At 41.6% G+C, this 23,055-nt stretch overlaps 1 protein-coding gene across 14 annotated transcripts in view; it reads left to right on the top strand.

The window, feature by feature from the left end:
• Window positions 1-19,177, top strand: part of tab2 (TGF-beta activated kinase 1 (MAP3K7) binding protein 2) — a 67,785-nt gene extending 48,608 nt beyond the window's left edge. For 9 of the 14 annotated variants that reach the window (XM_061753370.1, XM_061753368.1, XM_061753369.1 and 6 more), the window contains one exon: window positions 17,750-19,177. In XM_061753370.1, the coding sequence (XP_061609354.1) occupies window positions 17,750-17,874 (125 nt within the window). In that variant the 3' untranslated portion in view covers window positions 17,875-19,177. Of the gene's footprint in view, window positions 1-338; window positions 1,247-17,749 lie in introns of those variants that run through there. The other 5 variants (XR_009785364.1, XR_009785363.1, XR_009785365.1 and 2 more) reach the window with 1 other exon arrangement.
• Window positions 19,178-23,055: the final 3,878 nt, after the last annotated feature.

The following is a 23,055-nucleotide window of genomic DNA, read 5'->3' as shown; positions in this document are numbered from 1 at the left end:
ATTTGATAATATATGAACTCCATGTTCTGAGTACTGTATACATATTTTATTTCCGGGTTAAATGTTTTCTGTTGTCACTGCACTGAGCCTGTGTAGGTCAATGTGTGTTTTGGTATGTTTTTAAAATATTTCTAAATCATTAGCCTCATAGCTTAATTGATTAAGTCATATTTTGGCTTTTTTTTTTATATTGACCTAGTTATGCTCTAATACTGCTTATTCACTGTGCATTATTATTGTTCTAAAAACCTTAAAATATGACTCAGCCAGTTATTCTATGAGGCTAGCAAATGCTGTTTCATACAAAATATTATAAATAATTATTCTCCCCCCCTTAGAATGTGGAGCTATTTGGAACTGACTGGGAGACGTTTGATGCTGTGCATGGGAATCCATATGGAGTTTAAGTTCAAGAAATTGAGTACCCTCTGACTCCATCTATTATTGAAACTGCACAATCCCTAATTGATCCCTTGGCAGTTGGCATCATCAGAATCATTTGGCAGAGACATTTACATAATGTTTCAGTTTATTGAAGCTCCAAGGGAAACATGAGAAATGCCTGCGAAAAGACCTTGCAAAATATTAAACGGTATAAGGGTGAACATTTACAGACAGTCTACTTGTTTCAAAAAAAGGCTTGCTCTGACTGACATCTGTTAACTTTAACGTGAGACAGGAGTCCCAAACATTTTTATTGAAAAACAAAACAAACTGCATAGAGGTTTTAACAAAAGCTGCATTTGTTGTGACTAGTTGACAGGAATTACTGTATGTTGTAGCAATTGTTCAGACACCTGTTAATGTCAACACAACTATGTAAGTCATCCACTTGTAACCCCTCCATGTCTATTTCCATGAAATTGTTATCCTAGAGGTCACTATATTACATTCCATCAATTACATTAATTTGAAATAGTGACAAAGGTTAAAAAAAAAAACACACTCCGATTGTATTGGTTGTATAGTTTGACTTTGACTCAATTAACCATTTATACTGCACTGTATAAAATGTACTGCAGGATAGCAGAAAAGGTTAACCTCCTTATTACCCTCTCTTGACTAAAACATACCAGAATCTTTAATTTCCTGAATATAGTACTGGAGAAAGTTCCTTTTGGTTCTTTGCAGAACCAATCTCACAGAAGGAGGGGTGCATCCACTTTTAAGAAGGAAGTGCATTTCAGTCTACATAAACATTGTAATTCTTGAAAAGGACATTCATATTCAATTAAAGGCAGTCTAACATGTACATAAGTTTAAAAACACGGCTTTGCATTAAAACTAATCCCATGCTACTTGTATGCCATGTTTTAGACATTACCATACAAGTCGCCTAATTCAAGCACATCTTGTACAATACAACGTGCCTTACTGAAAACAAAAATGACACCAACATTCCTCACAATATCCTCAACTCGGTCACTCATGTTGCTGTTACCGGCACTGTTAATCTGAAAACAGGTGTCAAGTGAAATTAAGTTGCATTGTATAACTGTTCTCTTCAGCAAACACCCAAAAGTAACTGTTAAAACCAAATAGTATTATGAGGTTAACGCCATTGCTAACTTTGATAAAATTGTATTTACCCGAGCAATAAAATAAAGAGAGCAGACTTCTACAGTGGCAAGATCTATGTATGCTAAATGATACAATTTATAAATTGATAGTCGACTGTTGATCAACATTACAGTCTCAAATCTTCATATTTTCAGTGCTAACTAACTGCCCAAATTATAATGCAAGTAATGCTAGCATTGAAGCATGTTGTTAGCCTGCAAGCTAATTAAGTATGTAAGTCCAAAGCTATATCTTATTTAAAATGGTACAATTTTAATAAATAAATATTGGATATACTTACTTTACCTGAGATTCTTCACGAGTTGGGAGCTCCAACCAAGTCACTGTTGATCGCAAACATCAACAAGTTTTGCACATGTGCGTGTGAAGAATCGTGGTTTGTTTTCGTGTAACCTGCCTGTCACCTACGTGACGTCATTTGGACATTTTCTGATTCGTACCACCCAAGTAGATTTGTGTCCACAGCAGAGATTCATAGTCATAGAAATTAGAGACTGCGCTCACATCTTTTAAATTCATACTCACAAAAAAGCTCTCAACCAAAACCTTTTGATTCATACTCACGTAAATAAAATTCTAACCTAAATAATTTAGATTCATGTGTGCAACAACATTATACGAATACAAATTAGAATCACGCGTACACCTTTTTGATTGCCAGCTTAGTCCATATATATATTTACTCCCCCAGCTGATGCATGCAATAGATGTTAAATGCATTTGGCCCTAAGTTTTGACTGTTCAACATTGTTTTTTTACTCCACGTAATGCATAAGCAACAAATCAATTCTGTGTAAATATTTAGTAGCCACTACAAATATGTGCTGCAGTGTAGGGTTTGAAGGGCTGGTGTAGCGCACTCATGATCGAAGTAGTAAAAATTAAGTGTTGACCATATTTGACTTGAATTTAATCCCACTGGAAACAAAGCATTAAATGAATCTGTTGTGATAGTAATAAACAGAGGTGGGTATAGTAGCCAAATATTGTACTCCAGTAAGACTATTGTTACTTCAGAATAATATGACTCAAGTAAAAGTAAAAAGTAGCCCTCCAAATATTTACTTGAGTAAGAAAGTAAATGGTAACCTCTGATTCTTTCAAACCAAAAAATCAGAGCATGAACGTCAACTAAAATCAAAATTTATAATATATGGTTGCTGAACTGACTTATTGATTGTGTGTCTGTGTCTGTGTCTGTGTGCGAGGGAGAGAGAGAGAGCGATGATAATAAATAGAAACATCTGCAAAAATGAGTCATTTTCATTGGCCCACAAAGGCTTTGTGTGCGGTCATGTGACTGCCTTATGTCGTCTGATTGGTGAATTGAAGTCAAATGACACTAGTGTTCAGATTGGATTGGCGCAACTGCGCCTTATCGGAAGTTGACAAAATGTAAAAATAGAATGCGCACGCGATAATGGATAAATAAAAGTAGTGAGCGGCATGTCAATCTTTGTAACGGGGTAAAAGTATTGATTATTCTTAACATAAATACTCAACTAAAAAGTAAAAAGTGTGATGCATTCAAACTACTCTGACAAGTACAATTTATCCAAAATGTTACTTGAGTAAATGTAACAGAGTAAATGTAACCCGTTATTACCCACCTCTGGTAATAACTCATTCGTGGAGCTCATTGATTTGTGACACAAGTCGACGATGTGGCATCTTTGTCGTCTCCATGAAATAATGACATCAAGGAGCAAATGTCTCGGAATTTGTCCAAACATTTTTCCCTCCTTGCTCCTCTGTTGTTCTCTTCATCTCCTTGATGGTAGGTGCTGTCTTGTAAGAAGATCAAAAAAATAAGATTTGGCCTCAGTCTTGCTCCATGATGTGACATCACTGACGTGTGAAGCCGTCGTCACCTTTCTCAAAGCCGCAGACAAACCAAACTCGAGAAAGGTTGTCATATTTTCTAGTTTAGCTAGTTTGGGTTTTGCATCACATGATACTGTTAACACATAAATATGTATGCATTGTGCTAGCGAGAGGAGCTGTGAAACCTCTGAGTGCATGCCAAGACGTGCACATGGTTTAGGTCCCATTCATGAGTTTTTAAAGTTTCTATACAGTAAGTGAGTTCACTCCAATAGTTTGTTTGTGCTGTGGTTCCCATACTGACATGCATGTTATGGCTTGACTTGTGTGTGTGTGTGTGTGCTTGAAAACACATACATGCTCGATGCTGACGCCCAAGCTGCCATTTGCAGGTCTGTTTCCTTTTGGCGGGTAGCACAGTAACTCACACGAGCCACTTTGGCAGGTTGAATTGTATTCACTTTGTTCTACGTGCATATTCTGTTGCAATGCTGCTGTCTGTCTCTCTTCCACTCTGCCTGGGCACCTGCCGCCTGGCTCCTCCCCCTCCTCGTTGAGTCTACACACAGTGGCGTACGCACCCCTCACATGTACTCGTTGCATGATCGGCTGCATGTTTTTTTTTTTGATTGTTTTTTCAGGCAAATTTTAGCGAGCGTCTTTCAGTGGTTTTCATTGTTTAATTTGCATCATTGCGAACTAAACAAAGAATTATGTCACTGTCAACACCCATGTCCGCCATTATACACTATAATGCAGCATTTTAAAGTTGTGTAAGTTGCGCCTTTGTGACATACAACCCCAATTCCATTGAAGTTGGGACGTTGTGTTAAACATAAATAAAAACAGAATACAATGATTTGCAAATCATGTTCAACCTGAATTTAATTGAATACACTACAAAGACAAGATATTTAATGTTCAAACTGACAAACTTGATTGTTTTTAGCAAATAATCATTAACTTAGAATTTTATGGCTGCAACACGTTCCAAAAAAGCTGGGCCAGGTGGCAAAAATTTTAGGAATGCTCATCAAACACCTGTTTGGAATATCCCACAGGTGAACAGGCTAATTGGGAACAGGTGGGTGCCATGATTGGCTATAAAAGTAGCTTCCCTGAATTGCTCAGTCATTCACAAGCAAAGATGGGGCGAGCTTCACCTCTTTGTGAATAAGCGCGTGAAAAAATCGTTGAACAGTTTAAGGACAATGTTCCTCAATGTACAATGGCAAGGAATTTAGGGATTTCATCATCTACGGTCCATAATATCATCAAAAGGTTCAGAGAATCTGGAGAAATCACTGCATGCCAGCAGCAAGGCCGACAACCAACATTGAATGCCCGTGACCTTCTATTCCTCAGGCGGCACTGCATCAAAAACCAACATCAATTTGTAAAGGATATCACCACATGGGCTCAGGAACACTTCAGAAAACCAATGTCAGTAAATACAGTTCAGCGTTACATCCGTAAATGCAACTTGAAACTCTACTATGCAAAGCAAAAGCCATTTATCATCAACACCCAGAAACGCCGCCGGCTTCTCTGGGCCCGAACTCATCTAAGATGGACTGATGCAAAGTGGAAAAGTGTTCTGTGGTCGGACGAGTCCACATTTCAAATTGTTTTTGGAAATTGTGGACGTCGTGTCCTCCTGGCAAAAGAGGAAAAGAACCATCCGGACAGTTATAGACGCAAAGTTCAAAAGCCAGCATCTGTGATGGTATGGGGCTCTGTTAGTGCCAATGGCATGGGTAACTTACACATCTGGGAAGGCACCATTAAAGCTGAAAGGTACATACAGGTTTTGGAGAAACATATGCTGCCATCCAAGCAATGTCTTTTTCATGGACCCCCCCCCTGCTTATTTCAGCAAGACAATGCCAAACCACATTCTGCACGTGTTACAACAGCGTGGCTTTGTAGTAAAAGAGGCCTGCACTCCAGACCTGTCTCCCATTGAAAATGTGTGGCGCTTTATGAAGCGTAAAATACGACAACGGAGACCCCGGACTGTTGAACAGCTGAAGCTGTACATCAAGCAAGAATGGGAAAGAATTCCACCTACAAAGCTTCAACAATTAGTGTCCTCAGTTCCCAAACATTTATTGAATGTTGTTAAAAGAAAAGGTGATGTAACACCTGGAACGTGTTGCAGGTATAAAATTCTAAGTTAATGATTATTTGCTAAAAACAATCAAGTTTATCAGTTTGCACATTAAATATCTTGTCTTTGTTGTGTATTCAATTAAATATAGGTTGAACATGAGTGGAAATCATTGTATTAATACAACATCCCAACTTCATTGGAATTGGGGTTGTAGATACTGTAAATTCAACTTCACTGTTGCACGTTCAAGAAACACACAAGAAAGCCAGGCAATGAATAGTGCCCTCACTTACAAGTCCTACACATTAATATTAGACAGTACAACATGAAAGCTAGTAAGTATGTGAGGTTCCTTTGAACAAATAATCATTTAGTCACAACTCATTTTGTGAACAGTACAAACACAATATTTTCCTGACGAATGATGTCTCTCAGGTAACTCCCATATCCACCCCACAACTTTGAATCCATGTACTGGCCAGCACGCCGCTATGGGGGTGGAAACGTATAATCGTCGGAAGGGATCAAGATCAATGAGGTCGCCGGACACATTTAAGTCGCCAGTGATTTATTTATTTATTGTATTTTTTTTTTAACCAGCTCATTCTGTATTTAATAAGGATATACTACTAACAGCTCCAGTCACCCACTGGTCACTGAGTACTCTTCCGCAGATATGACGTCAAGACTATTTGCGCCGCTTTTAAAGGGTATGTAATAACCCGCTTCGATTGGACAGGATGGATTGTGGTGACACCCACACTAGCGCAGACGTCCCATTTTAAATATGCTGAGGGTACACTGGTCCATTAAAGCGAAGCACAGCTAATTTATTTATATAGCGCATTTCATACATTCTGATTTGTTTTCGCTACTGTACAGAAGTGTACCAAATTCTCACATGGAACATTTTAGGTAAGCGACAAGAAATGTTACTCACTTGTGCTCTAGTCACTAGTTTACTCTGTGAACAAATACAGTCCAACTCAGCCTCTGGCTAATGGGTGTCATGGCTAGCAATATGCTTTTGCAACTATGTCAAACTGATTTAAAAAAAAAAAAAAAAAAAAGGGCATTGAAAACATACAGCATATGTCTTCAGAGGCTATTTTTAAACAGCAAAAGGTTTTTTTATTTCGTTCTTAACTTCCTGAAAAGTGGGTCTCAACTTTGCAACAATAAGAAAATGGAGGTCCCTGCGTGACAACAGTTGCAAACCACCGCTTTAAATCACCCCACTGACTAGCACGTAGCTATGAGACAGGGGGGACATGCACGAACGATCACACATGGGTGGGGATAGATTCATGAGATTTTTGTGGCCCGCGGTTATCACCAGCTCATCCTGTATTTAATCACGTTGTCTTTTGCAAACACCATCCAAGTGACAGTGCTGTCACGCACAGATCACTTCCATGCATCCATGCAATACCATCATTGGGCCTCACTTAATTGGAATAAATTAATTAAGCCACTTTAACGGCTAATAGAGTTGTCTGTGTTTACGCCCACTGGTGCAGACAGCCCCCTTTTTTAAATACACCGGTTGCGTGCACCATGTGACGCGCTAAATTTGTGCTAGTCAGGAAAATAAAGCCCAATATAAGGTACTCCAGCTTTCATTCAACCATTTTCTATACCGCTTGTCCTCTTTAGTGTCACGGGTGAGTTGGAGGCCTATACCAGCTGACGTTGGGCAAGACACACCCTGAACAGGGCTCATGTAGACAACCATTGACCCTTACATTCACGCCTACAGTATGGACGATTTAAAGCCTTAAATTGACCTAATTTAGTCTTAAATTTACTCAAGGATGGATTTGGAATGCAGGAGGAAGTACCCGGAGGAAACTAACCAAGCACAGGGAGAGAATGTAAACTTTACATAGGAAGGCTGGAGCTGAGATTCGAACCCTGAACCACAAAACTCTGAGGCTTCCCAGTAGACTGTCAATTCCCAACTTCTGTGTCAAGGCACATCAGTGTGCCATGAGAGATTATTCGATGTACCGTGGGAAATTACAGTTGTGCCTTGAGATATGAGTTGAATTCATTCCGTGAACATGCTCTTATTTCAAAAGACTTGTATCTCAAAACATATTTCCCCATTAAAACAAATGGAAATGCAATTCATCCGTTCCAGCCCCCACAAAAACACTACAATTTTTTGAAAAAGTTTTGTAAATTTTTGTTCCATTTGAAAATTTGCCACAAATATCACATTGTCCTTCTGCTGTCGACTCTTGTGATTGGCTCTCTCTGGACATGTGCCATTCTGCCGTGGTCTCACACATGACATTTTTCCAAATATGACCTCAAAGCGCCAAAACGTAATCAAATGTAATTAGTTATATTAAAGTAATCCCTCGTCTATCGTGGGGGTTGCATTCCAGAAAACATCTGCAATAAATGAAATCTATGAAGTAGTGACCAAATATGTATTGTATATTATATAATTTTATAAGATTCATACATGCAATTTAATGCCAATATGTGATCCTTTAGGGAGGTGCGTGTATTTTATTTGTCCACACACTCTATACAAGCACATGCCTACAGAATTCATTGCAGTGATGTGTACTACAGCACTGTACAGTGGGGCAAAAAAGTATTTAGTCAGCCACCAATTGTGCAAGTTCTCCCATTTAAAAAGAAAGGAGAGGCCTGTAATTTTCGTCATGGGTATACCTCACCCATGAGAGACAAAATGAGAAGGAAAAAAAATCCAGAAAATCACATTGTCTGACTTAAATTATTCATTTGCAAATTATTGTGGAAAATAAGTATTCAAAAGTTCCTCTCAATAATTATATACTACTTTGTTGGCAATGGCAGAGGTCCAACGTTTTCTGTAAGTCTTCACAAGGTTTTCACACACTGTTGCTGGTATTTTGGCCCATTCCTCCATGCAGATCTCCCCTAGAGCAGTCATCCCCAACGACCGGTCCACGGACCGGTACCGTTCCATGAGGCATTTGTTACCGGGCCGCAGAGAAAGAATGACCAATTTATATAATTTCTGTTGTATTGCAATTCGCGTGTCAATGTGTTCTATTTTGTAAATTGACCGGTTCTTCTCCGCTGCACCAGCTGCACGTCTCATTTGACAAGCCGAGACTGGAACGCTTCCGAGCGGGCTGGCTAACGGCAGGAGAGCTCAAAGAACGAAATCATTTCATAAACTAATTCAGTTACTGAAATGATTTGTTTCTTTTGAACGAAATGTTGCGACCGAAGCAACACGACATCAGGAGTCCGACTTAAAATACGGGTTTATCGCAACAGTTAACTCTCACGCACCAAGTCCGCTCTGAGACAGATACAGTCGTAGGTTGCTGCTCGACGCAGGCAGAACTACTTTTACGGAGTTAAAAGTCTACTCATTGAGGAGCTACGGAACTGCAGTCTAGTCTGGCTGCCTACAATAACTCCGACCCCCACTCCTGCATCGCACCCACAGTGGACGCACCATGAACGGCGAAGGAGGAAGCAGAAGTGAGGCAAGCGTGTGTGTCTATATATATTATATATATATATATATATGTGTGTGTGTGTGTGTATTTGATATATACATATATACATATATATATACATACATACATATATATTATATACATATATATATGCGACCCATTGACTTCAACAGACTTGCATTCTTCATTTGAAATGCTTTTCCAAGCCTATACTGCAGCCTCGTTCAGTTCTTGTTTGTTTGTATGGGTTTCTCCCTTCAGTCTCCTCTTCAGGAGATAAAATGCATGCTGTTTTGGGTTAAAGTCGAGTGATTGACTCAGCCAGTCTAAGACCTTCCACATTTCCCCCTTGATGAAGTCCTTTGTTGTGTTGGCAGTGTGTTTTGGGTCATTGTCTTGTTCTTCTCCCGATTAGTTTGGATGCATTTTTTCTGTAAATTGCCAGACAAAATGGTTTTGTAGACTTCAGAAGTCATTCTGCTGCTACCGTCATTAGTTACATCATCAATAAAGACTAGTGAGTCCATTCCAGAGGCAGTCATGCAAGCCCAAGCCATGACATTACCGCCACCATGCTTCACAGAAGAGTTTGTGTGTTTTGGATCAATAGCAGATCCTTTCTTTCTCCATACTTTGGCCTTTCCATCACTTTGGTAGAGGTCTCATCAGTTCATAAAACTTTGTTCCAAAATTTTTGTGGCTCACTTCTTTGCAAAATCCAATCTGGCCTTCCAATTCTTTTTGCTGATGAGTGGTTTGCAACTCATGGTGCTATGGCCTGTATATTTCTTCGCTCGAGGTCTTCTTCAAACAGTGGATTATGATACCTTCACCCCTCCCCTGTGGAGGTTGACAGTGATGTCACTGACTGTTGTCTTTGGGTGTTTCTTCAAAGCTCTCACAATGTTTCTGTCATCAACTTCTGTTGATACCCTTGGCTGACCTGTTCGATGCCTGTTGCTCAGTACACCAGTAGTTTCTTTTTCAGGACATTCCAAACTGTTGTATTGGCTATGCCCAAATTTTGTGCAATAGCTCTGATCAATTTTCCCTCCTCTTGCCGCTTCAAAATGGTTTGCTTTTCTCACATAGACAGCTCTCTGGTTTTCATGTTTGCTTAACAGCAAATGCAGTTTTCACAGGTGAAACCCAAAGCCAAAAACAATCAATCTAAAACGCAACACCTGAGCAACTAGAAACACCCATGAGTCACGTGTTCCAATACTTGTGCTCACTTGAAAAGTGGGTGGGTTCAACCAAAAGGTGCTCTGTCCTGAGTTGTTTAACACATCTACATGTAAAGACCTTGAAATAAAAGCTGGAATTCTGAACTTTTGTCTCATATTCATCTTTCGATCTGAAACCCAAGTAAATGTCTTCAGTATATAACAAAAACAAAGGAATTTACCTTGCCGTACCAATACTTTTGGAGGGGATTATATTTCATAAAACTTTGACAGGGGCTTGTGTTTTAAACATTCGCTTTCTGGTCATCATATGCAAGCAATTTGGTGACTTACCAAATGTATGTATGTATGAGTTGAGATTACTCACTAATGCCTGGATCAGACCACAAGACAAATTTGGTCTTTCCCGATTGCACTATGTCAGACTACTGCCATCAAATCTTGCTGAATCTTGGTCAAACAGTAGCAACGCTACACGACATGTAGTCCGATACCACCGCATCCTGTCTTTTACGATCACGGAGCATTATTTCGTCAAATCAAACACTGCCGGAGTGGCGGAACCAGAAAACAACCCAACTATACTATAAACAAGCAATGCCCTATGGAGCATTGTTGTATATACAGTTGAATTTACTCACCAGTCGTAACCGTGTCGCCCATTTATAAAATGTGAAAGTTTTTTCAATTTTCCCCTTCACCCATGTATAATGTGCACGACTGACTTTTGACATTTTTTTAGGGGGGTGGGGGGGGAATGTGCATTTTACATGAGAAATGATGGTAAATGTTGTGCATTCCTACCCACCTCTGTATAGAATTGTTTTATATCAAACTGGATGTATAATAGAATGCCTGTTTATCCATCCATCCATCCATCCATCCATTTTTTTAGCCGCTTCTCCTCACAAGGGTCGCTCGCGGGAGTGCCGGAGCCTATCCCAGCTATCATCGGGCAGGAGGCAGGGTACACCCTGAACTGGTTGCCAGCCAAATCGCAGGGCACATACATACAAACAAACAACCATTCGCACTCACATTCACACTTACGGGCAATTTAGAGTCTTCAGTTAACCTACCATGCATGTTTTTTGGGATATGAGAGGAAACCCACGCAGTCACGGGGAGAACACGCAAATACCACACAGGCGGGGCCGAGGATTGAACCCCGATCCTCGGAACTGTGAGGCAGACGCTCTAACCAGTCGGCCACCATGCCGCCTAGAATGCCTGTTTATTCATATAAAATATAATTACAATTAAACTAGTATTATACTAATATTATTATTATTGTTATTATTATTATTGTTGTCGTAATTATTAATGTTATTATTAATATTTCAGTCTGTTTTTAATTTTATTACTTAGTATTCAACGTGTATTATAGTATAATAATAAGGATAAAATAATGCCTTTTTTGTACAATACGATCGAGATGCGATGAAAATGTATTTTGTTATTGTGCAATCAATACTGTTGTCATCTCTTTAGGTTAAATGACATGCATATTTCATACGGTTAATAACTTTGCTGTTAAAAATGTTGCTTTCATAGTGGAATCTGTTAAAATATTTGGGGCAGGGGCATCACTAGGCCTTATGGATTTGGGGGCTTAGCCCTCAGGAGATGCGCAGGATGTGAGTGAAAGTAGTGCGCGAGCACAAAAGTTCACAAACAGCTAACAAAGACTCGGAAATTGCTTTTTAACATTTTTGGATAGATTTTCAAGTGGGTAAAAGTTCAAAGTCACCGTTAGATTTGTAATTATTTGTGTTTTTTTTAATACAGTACACAAACACAGGAAGTATGTTTACAGCATTAACTACAAAAAAAAGAACAAAAAAGACACGCTCCGACAGTGTATGCAAAGGTATTGCAACAAAGGTCACTGTGTTTTCACAAAGTCAGCTGAGCCCATCATTTTCAATTGACAAAAAAACAGTACTTGGTGGGTGGAAGTATCATGAATGCTGTGTGTTTTGACGGGTGGCAGTCAATCACTCTGTTGTGCCTCAGATGCTGAAGTTTTTCGTTTTCAATTGACATTAGTGTATGACTGGGCGGCACGGTGGCCGACTGGTTAGAGCGTCAGCCTCACAGTTCTGAGGTGCGGGGTTCAATCCCCGTCCCCGCCTGTGTGGAGTTTGCATGTTCTCCCCGTGCCTGCGTGGGTTTTCTCCGGGCACTCCGGTTTCCTCCCACATCCCAAAAACATGCATTCATTGGAGACTCTAAATTGCCCGTAGGCGTGACTGTGAGTGCGAATGGTTGTTTGTTTCTATGTGCCCTGCGATTGGCTGGCAACCAGTTCAGGGTGTACCCCGCCTCCTGCCCGATGACAGCTGGGATAGGCTCCGGCATGCCCGCGACCCTAGTGAGGAGAAGCGGCTCAGATAATGGATGGATGGATTAGTGTATGACTGTGAATTCTTCTCCTTCAAGATGCATTGAAACACAATTGATAACTGATCAATAGAGAGGCTAATGACATGAATTTGGCTCACAATATAATAACTGTTTGCTCCCCATCCTGGTGAAACCACACATGTCGGATAGGCATGCGTCTTTGTCGCAATTTCAGGCACAAATAAGTTATTTATCATCTCAATGTCACGCTCAGAGGTGATAGGGACAGATCAAAGATGATGAAAGACCACAGACCAAATCAACAAAGCAATGTTGGAGAGATTGGAATTCTGGCACTTCCATCAACGCCTTCCGAAATGCATCAATGAAAACGGACACCACATGATGAATGTTATTTTCTAAACTTGATTGTGTCAAATGCTATTTCAATACGAACACATTGATGTCAATAAAATGTGTTTGCAGCTACCATTTACTATTTTGTGAGTTTTTCAGAAACATCTGTCCTTTCTGCCACACCCTATATTTATCTCTTGACTCTACACTTTCTAATCATTACTCTCCCAAGTAAAATTTCAAGTTAAAGAAGTCTTATACGATGCACCTTGAATGAAATGTCTCATATTTCATATCTATATCGACTTTTATATGATTCCTGGACTGCATCCTCAAATGGCTTTATTCTGTGAAATTCTGTAGGCTCACATTTCCAGTAGCTGTCACGAGGGCTGCAAGATATTGGGAAAAAAATGACTGTGATTTTTTAATTTATTTTTTTTAAAACCTACCTTATATATTGCAATGTGAAATAATACAGGATCCGTTTTGGAAAAGTTCATTCTCTACACAAACGCCAGGGTCGCGGGCGTGCTGAAGCCTATCCCGGCTATCTTTGGGTGAGAGGCGGGGTACACCCTGAACTGGTTGCCAGCCAATCACAGAGCACATATAAACAAACAACCATTCGCACATACCTACAGACAATTCAAATGAAAGTCTTCATGTAACCTACCTTGCATGTTTTTGGGATGTGTGAGGAAACCGGAGTACCCGGAGAAAACCCACACAGGCACACGCAAACTCCACACAGGCGAGGCCGGATTTGAACCTGGGTTTTCAGAACTATGAGGCAGATGTCTTAACCAGTCGTCCGCCGTGCCGCTCCTAGTAATTCCATCCATCCATCCATCCATCCATTCTCTACCGCTTATCCGGGTCGGGTCGCGGGGGCAGTAGCTTCAGCAGGGACGCCCAGCCTCTCTCTCTCCCCAGCCACTTCATCCAGCTCTTCCGGGGGGATCCCGAGGCGTTCCCAGGCCAGCCGAAGGATGTAGTCTCTCCAGCGCGTCCTGGGTCGTCCCCGGGGTCTCCTCCCGGTGGGACATGCCCGGAACACCTCACCAGGGAGGCATCCGAATCAGATGCCCCAGCCACCTCATCTGGCTCCTCTCAATGCGGAGGAGTAGCGGCTCTACTCTGAGATCCTCTGACCGAGCTTCTCACCCTATCTCTAAGGGAGAGCCCGGACACCCTGCGGAGGAAACTCATTTCGGCCGCTTGTATCCGGGATCTTGTTCTTTCGGTCACGACCCACAGCTCATGACCATAGGTGAGGGTAGGAACGAAGATCGACCGGTAAATTGAGAGCTTCGCCTTTCGGCTTAGCTCTTTCTTTACCACAACGGACCGATACAAAGTCCGCATCACTGCAGACGCTGCACCGATCCGCCTGTCGATCTCCCGTTCCATTCTTCCCTCACTCGTGAACAAGACCCCAAGATACTTGAATTCCTCCACTTGGGGCAGGATCTCATCCCCGACCTGGAGATGGCATGCCACCCTTTCAAGACTGAGGACCATGGTCTCAGATTTGGAGGTGCTGATTCTCATCCCAGCCGCTTCACACTCGGCTGCGAACTGCTCCAATGAGAGTTGGAGGTCACGGCTTGATGAAGCCAACAGAACCACATCATCTGCAAAAAGCAGAGATGCAATACTGAGGCCACCAAACCGGACCCCCTCTACGCCTCGGCTGCGCCTAGAAATTCTGTCCATAAAAGTTATGAACAGAATCGGCGACAAAGGGCAGCCTTGGCGGAGTCCAACCCTCACCGGGAACGAGTCCGACTTACTGCCGGATATGCGGACCAAACTCTGACTCCGGTCGTACAGGGACCGAACAGCCCGTATCAGGGGGTTCGGTACCCCATACTCCCGAAGCACTCTCCACAGGACTCCCCGAGGGACACGGTCGAACGCCTTCTCCAAGTCCACAAAACACATGTAGACTGGTTGGGCGAACTCCCATGCACCCTCGAGGACCCTGCCGAGGGTGTAGAGCTGGTCCACTGTTCCACGGCCAGGACGAAAACCACACTGCTCCTCCTGAATCTGAGATTCGACTTCCCGACGGACCCTCCTCTCCAGCACCCCTGAATAGAGCTTACCAGGGAGGCTGAGCAGTGTGATCCCCCTGTAGTTGGAACACACCCTCCGGTCCCCCTTCTTAAAAAGAGGGACCACCACCCCAGTCTGCCAATCCAGAGGCACTGTCCCCGATGTCCACGCGATGTTGCAGAGGCGTGTCAACCAGGACAGCCCCACAACATCCAGAGCCTTTAGGAACTCCTCGGGGCCCTGCCACCGAGGAGCTTTTTAACTACCTCGGTGACCTCAAACCCAGAGATAGGAGAGCCCGCCTCAGAGAACCCACACTCTGCTTCCCCATGGGAAGTCCTAGTAATTCATTTTTACAATTATGTACTGTATTACAAAAGAACACATTCACTCCCATGTACGCAGTGTCCCTGAACACACCTCGCACACTCACGCAACTGCCGTGTGCCTGTCTAGTTTTATTAGGAAAAGCGAAACAGGAAATGTAGCAGATCGACAAGCTTTTAATCTTTTGAGCATGTCCAAACAGGTCCCTCTGCGATGTGACTATTGCGCGATGATAAAGCTCAAACAAAATGTCTTCATCCCTAGCTGTTATTCCCTTGTTACTCTGTACTTAACTGTCCTAATTCCTAGAGTACAATATGGTTGGAGGAGTGAAAATAATAATAATAATTATCCATCCATCCATTTTCTGTAGCGCTTCTCCTCACTAGGGTTGCGGGCTACTACTACTACTACTACGAATAATAATAATAATTATTATTATTAATAATAATTATTATTATTAGGCGCAGAGTGAACGACTGGTTAGCACATCTGCCTCACAGTTCTGAGGACCCGTGTTCAAATCCGGCCTCCCCAGTGTGGAGTTTCCATGTTCTCCCTGTGCCTGCGTGGGTTTTCACTGGGTACTCCGGTTTCCTCGCACATCCCAGAAACATGCATATTAGGTTAATTGAAGACTCTAAATTGCCCGTAGGTGCGAATGGTTGTTTGTTTATATGTGACCTGCGATTGGCTGACCAACAGTTCAGGGTGTACCCCGCCTCTCGCCCAGAGTCAACTGGGATAGGCTCCAGCATGCCCGTGACCCTAGTTAGGATAAGTGGTATGGAAAATGGATGGATGGATGGATGCATGATGATTATTATTATTATCCACTGATGACAACTATAAGTGAATGAGGTGAGCTCCTGTTTCATGAAGTGAATTCATATATAAAGTTTACTCTATAACCTCCTTCATCTTTGTGAAAAGCAACAGTCCTGGGTTCTTCCTCACTGCTGGTAGAAACAATTAGCTTCTGTCAGCTAACAGCAGAAAGTCCCATGGTTCTACAAAGTAGCTTGTCAATTAGAGTGGACCCCCGTATAATTGCATACTTGGCTAAAGCCCCTCTAAAATAGGCCTAACAAGGCCACTGGTTTGGGCTTAAATTGTCAGTGAGACATCTCTTTAAGTGCATCTTCCCGCTAATAGACGATATTTGACGTATCCCTCTCTTGGTAAAAGTCAAGCAGTCTTTGACTGGTCACAGTAAAAACAAACTCTGAAACACGTTAACACGTTGAATTGTGCTCTAAACGTTACAGCCATGGGAAACTTTTACTATATCTGATATTTATATAAACACAAAAGACCTCCATAAAACCAAGAAAAGAACACCTTGTGTACAGAGCTTTTTTTGGTTCGCTAGTAACCGATGAGTAACTGCACTACAGTGACCTAAAGAAAACAAATCTGTGATGTACTAAATCCGCAATTAGTGAACTGCGATAAAGCAAGCCGTTTATGTACTTTGAGAAAGTAATTGAAATAGTAATACTCCTATTACATTTTCAACAGGGTAATATGTACCGTAATTTCTCGTGTATAATATGCACCTATGTATAATACGCACCCCCAAAGTTGACCTCAAAATTCTGGAAAACCCTTCTACCTATGTATAATGCATTTTTACAATGCATGATTTTGCTTCTACCCATATGATCAAAACATTAAGTATTATCTGTATTTTATTGTTTTTTTTTTCAAATAATTTTACTGAAGTTAAGCACTTTATTTGAACACGTAATCCTTTTTTTAATTTACTTGCTCTTATTTTGAAATTCACAGCCCTACTTTTATTTAGTAAATTAGAAAACACACAGTTGTGCTCATATGTTTGATTACCCAGGCAGAATTTGTAAGATGGGTACAATTCTTTAAAGAAAACATGAAGGACCTGGCAAAACACATTTAATTTTATTTTAATAGGATTCGAATTAAACGGTCAAGCATTATCAATAAACAAAACATAACCATAAAGAAATTAATAATGGTTGTTGTTCAGTCATCAGTCGTATTTAAAAATAAAACAATATTTCACAGATTTTGCCAGGGTATGTAAACTTATGAGCACAACTGTACATATATATTTTTATAACCACTCGGTGGCGGTGGCATTTTGGAATGAAAGTGTACAGCTTTTTCATAACCACTAGACTGCGGCATACATTTATAAAATGTGATTTTTTTTCCCATTTGGCCCTATGTATGTAATACCTATGTATAATGCGCACTATTGACTTTTGACAATTTTTGGGGGGGGAATACGCATTATACACAAGAATTTACGGTAATTGTAACCAACTCGATTTCCAAAATAATTTGACCAACACTGATGACCAGTTTGATGGTGTGTCATGTATGAGGGCAGTGTTATGTTCGCCTTTACGGGTATAATACCAAATTGTTGGGTTTGTGAAATTTGGAGTCCACTGTACAGATGAAGTGCACTAACGCTGTATTCCTCTCCATGGCAGACAGTAAGAGTGTGGCAGAGCAGGAGGAAGACGAGGGGACGCAGTGGAGCTGCACTGGCTGCACCTTCCTCAACCACCCGGCCCTCAACCGCTGTGAAGAGTGTGACCTTCTACGGGACTTCTGAGCCAGAGAGGCTGTGACGCGCCCCTCTACCTGCTTTCTACCACGCTTGAATTGGGGAAAAAAAAAATCAGGCTATGTGATTCTTTCCCTATGAAATCTCTGATGGGGTGTAATCATCGTGCAGCCTCTTTCCTCCTTGTTTTTACCCCTCTAAAATTTGCAGAATGCTGTCCTCCTGAAGGTTTGACTGGATACTGTTTACAGCTTGTTTCTTCCATACTTAAGGCAGGCACAGTTGGATAATACCTCACGTTAGACACTCAAGATTGTGTGGGGTCCTTTTTTCCGCTCAACTTCCCCCCTCCCTCAGGGGGGATACCTCGCTGCTCCCACTTCCAGTATTACGATTGCAGCCCCTTGCAGTGTCACATGTACACAACACAGGTTCCAATGTGCCTTTTGCAGAATGGAGTTTTTCCTCCTGTGGTGGCACGTCAAGGGGATTTGGGAATGTTGGGCCGCTGCTCTCTATCTGAAGGGAAAACTAAGACTACTCATGGACTTGGTTTGCTGTTTCTAGAGGATGTTAAAGGGGAAGCTTGCAGCATCACTGCCTTTGAAATGTGCCTCATACCCCTGCCCCTTTTTTCCAATATTCCTTCCTTTTGACTTAAAAAATGAAAAATTGCATGCTTTGTGTACAGAAAGTCCCTTTTTACTGTACATAAGTTCAGAATGTGCCTTCTTCCTCACACTATGAATCACATGTATTTCCTGTAAGTATAGCTTTATAGACATTTTTAGTTTCCCTCTTATTAAACCAATAAGTGAAACACCCCCCCCCCCCCACCCCCCACCCCCCCGCCCCCCTTTGTAAGCTTCTTAGTTGAGTTCTGCAGGAGCAGGAAAGAAAGTAAATAAAATCTCGCAGTCATCACCAAGCTCCACCTGCTGTCGCTCGTGTCACTCCTCGCTGTTCTGTGGACCATCTGCAGAGGAAGCAAAGCAGCATTTAAAATTTTTTTTTTTTGTCTTCCCAGGACACCAAAAATGCCAGAAATCACAATTACTATCTGCCTTTTTTTATCTGACAACTGGAATGTGGGTTTAATATTTTGGGGACAGCAACACCGCAGTGCAAAAAGACATCATTTCCAGTCCAATCTTCAACATCTGAATGCTCCTTCAACTGCTAAGGAAAATGTCCTATTTGTTATTGTACGTCCTTTGTGCTTAAAAAAAAAAAAAAAATTCCTTTTTTCTTTGCGGTACCGAGGTTCATCGTGAATATGTCTAAAGTGTCCTTAATAAAGTTAGGAATTTTTACTTTGAGTGAAACTACAAATAAGCACAACTTGACTATTCACTTTTGTCTACTTTTTTTAATTATCATTTGGCTCAGTTGATCCTCTGCTTTTATTGGTGAGGGTGCTTCTACCTAATAACCTTAATGTGGAGTTTTTATTTTCTGTTTTTGCCCTTCGCGTTTAAAAATGAAATATATTTGCATTTGTTCCTTTAGAACTATTAAATTTGTATCTTTTAATCTGTATTTTATAACCAAATTTCAAATCCGTCAAAAGCAGAAGATGAAAAATGTCTCTGAAGCACTTAATGCTTAAACTTTTGTCCTTTTTTGCAGCCCAAAGAAAAACATTTCAGCTTGATCTGGAACTTGGTTTGAAGAGGAAGTTTATTCGGGTTTTATCAAATGGAGAAAAAAATAATAATTTCGATATCTTTTTGGTTTTATCTGGGAAAACTCTGTATCAGATAAGTTATTTGTTTAAAAAAAAAAAAAAAAAAAAAAAAAAAAAAGGGAAAAAAAGGAAATAAAACCTGAAAAGATTTTTGGGAAAGAGCGTGAGTATGACTGTGTTGTGTTTTGTCCACTAGGTGGCAGATAATGGCTTGGTTTCAAGGTGTCATCAGAATCAGAATCATCTTTATTTGCCAAGTATGTCAAAAAAACACACACAAGGAATTTGTCTCCGGTAGTTGGAGCCGCGCTAGTATGACAACAGACAGTCTATTGACAGAGAACACTTTGGAGACATAAAGACATTGACAAAAACAGTCACTGAGCAATAAAGGGTTGCTAGTTATCTGGTAATGCCGGTACATTTTTACATTTTTTTTTTTTTGACAATTGTGCAAAAAGTTGCAGAGTCCTCTAGCATGCATGAATTATCCTTATTGCTGCCAATTTTCAATTGCTTTCAAAAGCTTGTCAAGTACCCATCCTCAAACTGATCATCAATGTGTCAACTTATGAGCATTTAAGAATTGAATCAATTGTTTTTAAAGGGATGGAAGAATATGGATGCTAATTCATTTAGGGTCCACTTGATATACGCTTAGTGGTTGTCTCACAGCAGGGCGGCTTGGAAGAATGCAGCTTATCAAGTTGTGGGGGAGGTTTTGGGATCACTCCAGCAATTATGGCAGAACTAGTCAAAAGTCCCAGTCAATATGACAGTCTCGACATGTTAACACAGTTTGTAAGTAACCTTACTAAAGATCTCGTTCCAAGTTATGCAGAATCTGTCAAAGATGCTAACCTTGGAAGGCCTCAATCGCAACATCACACAATTTATGAGCGATTTAAAAGATAAAAAAGCTCGCTCGAACGCTCGGTTGCAACGTTGTAAACTTGGTCTCAGAGTTGGAATGGAGCGAAAGGGAGCATAACCAAATGAAACTCAAACTCGAAGCTGAACAGCAACAACGAATCGACTTAATGGCACAGCTAACAGAGTCTTAACACTCGTTAAAACATTGCACAAGGCCGCTGAGTTGATGTTGATGCTCAGTTTGAGGATGCAAAGTGCAATGTGCACCTAATCCCCGGTGCCGGCTCTACTCCATAGTGCCGCAACGGCCCGTGAAAACTAGGAGCTCAAACAAGCTCTTTCTTTGTGCACACAAACTAACCGCACATTGGAAAAAAAACTGTTGCAAATCAAAAGCAATCTGTCGGAGTTGACTGATCATCCCTCAGAAGTCAAATTACGCCAAGCCAAAGCGGCTAACAAGCGCACAGAGTGGTCCGCTGAGGATATCAGCCAGCTCAAACAGACTGTTGAGATGCTCAAAGTGGAACATTCTCAAAGCGTTGTTACAAGTGCCAGCACTAGAATCTGACATGCGCCTTATTCAGAAGCTAAAGCTAGGACAGGAAGCCGAAATAACACGACGGGAATTCATTGTCTAGTCTTCCCACAACAAAGACTGTCTGATGAAATCAGTGAGCGCACACCTGTCAGCCTGTCTCCGAGATTCGACGCACCTGTCCCAGAGCTCGGCCCAGACCTCCCAGGGACGCCGTGCCAAGTGGAGTCTGCCTCAACGACTCGCATGGGTTGTTCGCTTTTCCAGGTGTCTCTGCAGGTATGAGCTTCAAAGACTTAGACAAAATTGCGTGCAACCTAAACAATACGGGTCACACGACACAGCCGCGTACCTTAAAGACATTGACTTTTACCTTAAACGATTTCCTTCTACTACTACTGATGACAGATTGTACCTTATTAAAGTTACATCTAGCCGAGGAGTAAGTAGCTTTATTGAACAACTGGCTCATGTACTGGCTGATTACCCGGCTCTCTGCCAGGCATTGTCTCAAGAATTTGGTGATCCAGAGACCGCAACCGGCTTATCTGCAGCCCTCACAGTTAAACAGGGGAGACTTGAAACACCACAAGCTTATTACTGTCGTTTGTGCAAAGCATATGTCGTGTTTCTAAACGAACTGAAGATGGAAGAAGACGTACATTTTAAAATTATTTTCGTTGGAAACTTGCACCCAAATATTAAACACCATTTGGGAGTGGCAGCGTACCCTCGCACGCTGTCCAGCTCACAACTTCTGAGCATTCCAGACAGAGAGAGAGTCGTGATTGGTGCAGATTGTAATGGACATGTTGGTGAAGGAAATAGGGGTGATGAAGAAGTGATGGGTAAGTACAGCATCCAGGAAAGAACTTGGAGGGACAGATGGTGGTAGACGTAGCAAAAAGGATGCAAAAGGCTCTAGTGAACACCTTTTTCCAGAAGAGGCACGAACATAAAGTGACCTACAATAGCGGAGGTTGAAGCACGCAGGTGGATTACATCTTGTCCAGACGATGTCATCTGAAGGAGGTTACCGACTGTAAGGTTGTGGTAGGGGAGAGTGTGACTAGACAGCATAGGATGGTGGTGTGTAAGATGACTCTGGTGGTGGGGAGGAAGTTTAGGAAGACAAAGACAGAGCAGAGAACCATGTGGTGGAAGCTGAGACAGGACGAGTGTTGTGCAGCTTTTCGGGAAGAGGTGAGACAGGCTCTCGGTGGACAGGAGGAGCTTCCAGAACACTGGACCACTACAGCCAAGGTTATCAGAGAGACAGGCAGGAGAGTACTTGGTGCATCTTCTGGCAGGAAAGGAGAGAAGGAGACTTGGTGGTGGAACCTCACAGTACCGGAAATCATACAAGAAAAAAGGTTAGCTAAGAAGAAGTGGGACACCGAGAGGCGAAAGGAATAGATCGTGATGCGACATAGAGCAAAGGTAGACGTGGCAAAGGCCAAACAAGAGGCATATGATGACATGTATTCCAGGTTGGACACTAAAGAAGGAGAAAAAGATCTATACAGGTTGACCAGACAGGGATAGAGATGGGAAGGATGTGCAGCAGGTTAGGGTGATTAAGGATAGAGATGCAAATATGTTGACTGGTGCCAGCAGTGTGCTAGATAGATGGAAAGAAACTTTGAGGAATTGATGAATGAGGAAAATGAGAGCGAAGGAAGAGTAGAAGAGGCAAGTGTGCTAGACCAGGAAGTGGCAATGATTAGTAAGGGGGAAATTAGAAAGGCATTAAAGAGAATTAAAAATGGAAAGGCAGCTGATGACATTCCTGTGGAGGTATGGAAACATCTTGGAGAGGTGGCTGTGGAGTTTTTGACCAGCTTGTTTAACAGAATTCTAGCGGGTGAGAAGATGCCTGAGGAATGGAGGAAAAGTGTACTGGTGCCCATTTTTAAGAACAAGGGTGATGTGCGGAGCTGTGGGAACTATAGAGGAATAAACTTGATGAGCACCACAATGAAGTTATGGGAAAGAGTAGTGGAGGCTAGACCACAGAAAAGTACAGAGAAGGTCAGAAGGAGCTACATTGTGTGTTTTTAGATTTAGAGAAAGCGTACCCAGAGAGGAACTGTGGTACTGCATGCGGAAGTATGGAGTGGCAGAGAAGTAT

This window comes from Phyllopteryx taeniolatus, chromosome 18 (assembly GCF_024500385.1).
Source record: "Phyllopteryx taeniolatus isolate TA_2022b chromosome 18, UOR_Ptae_1.2, whole genome shotgun sequence".
NCBI classification, from domain to species: Eukaryota; Metazoa; Chordata; class Actinopteri; order Syngnathiformes; family Syngnathidae; genus Phyllopteryx; species Phyllopteryx taeniolatus.
Note: the sequence above shows the minus strand (reverse complement) of the source record. Positions and strands in the feature narration are given on the sequence as shown.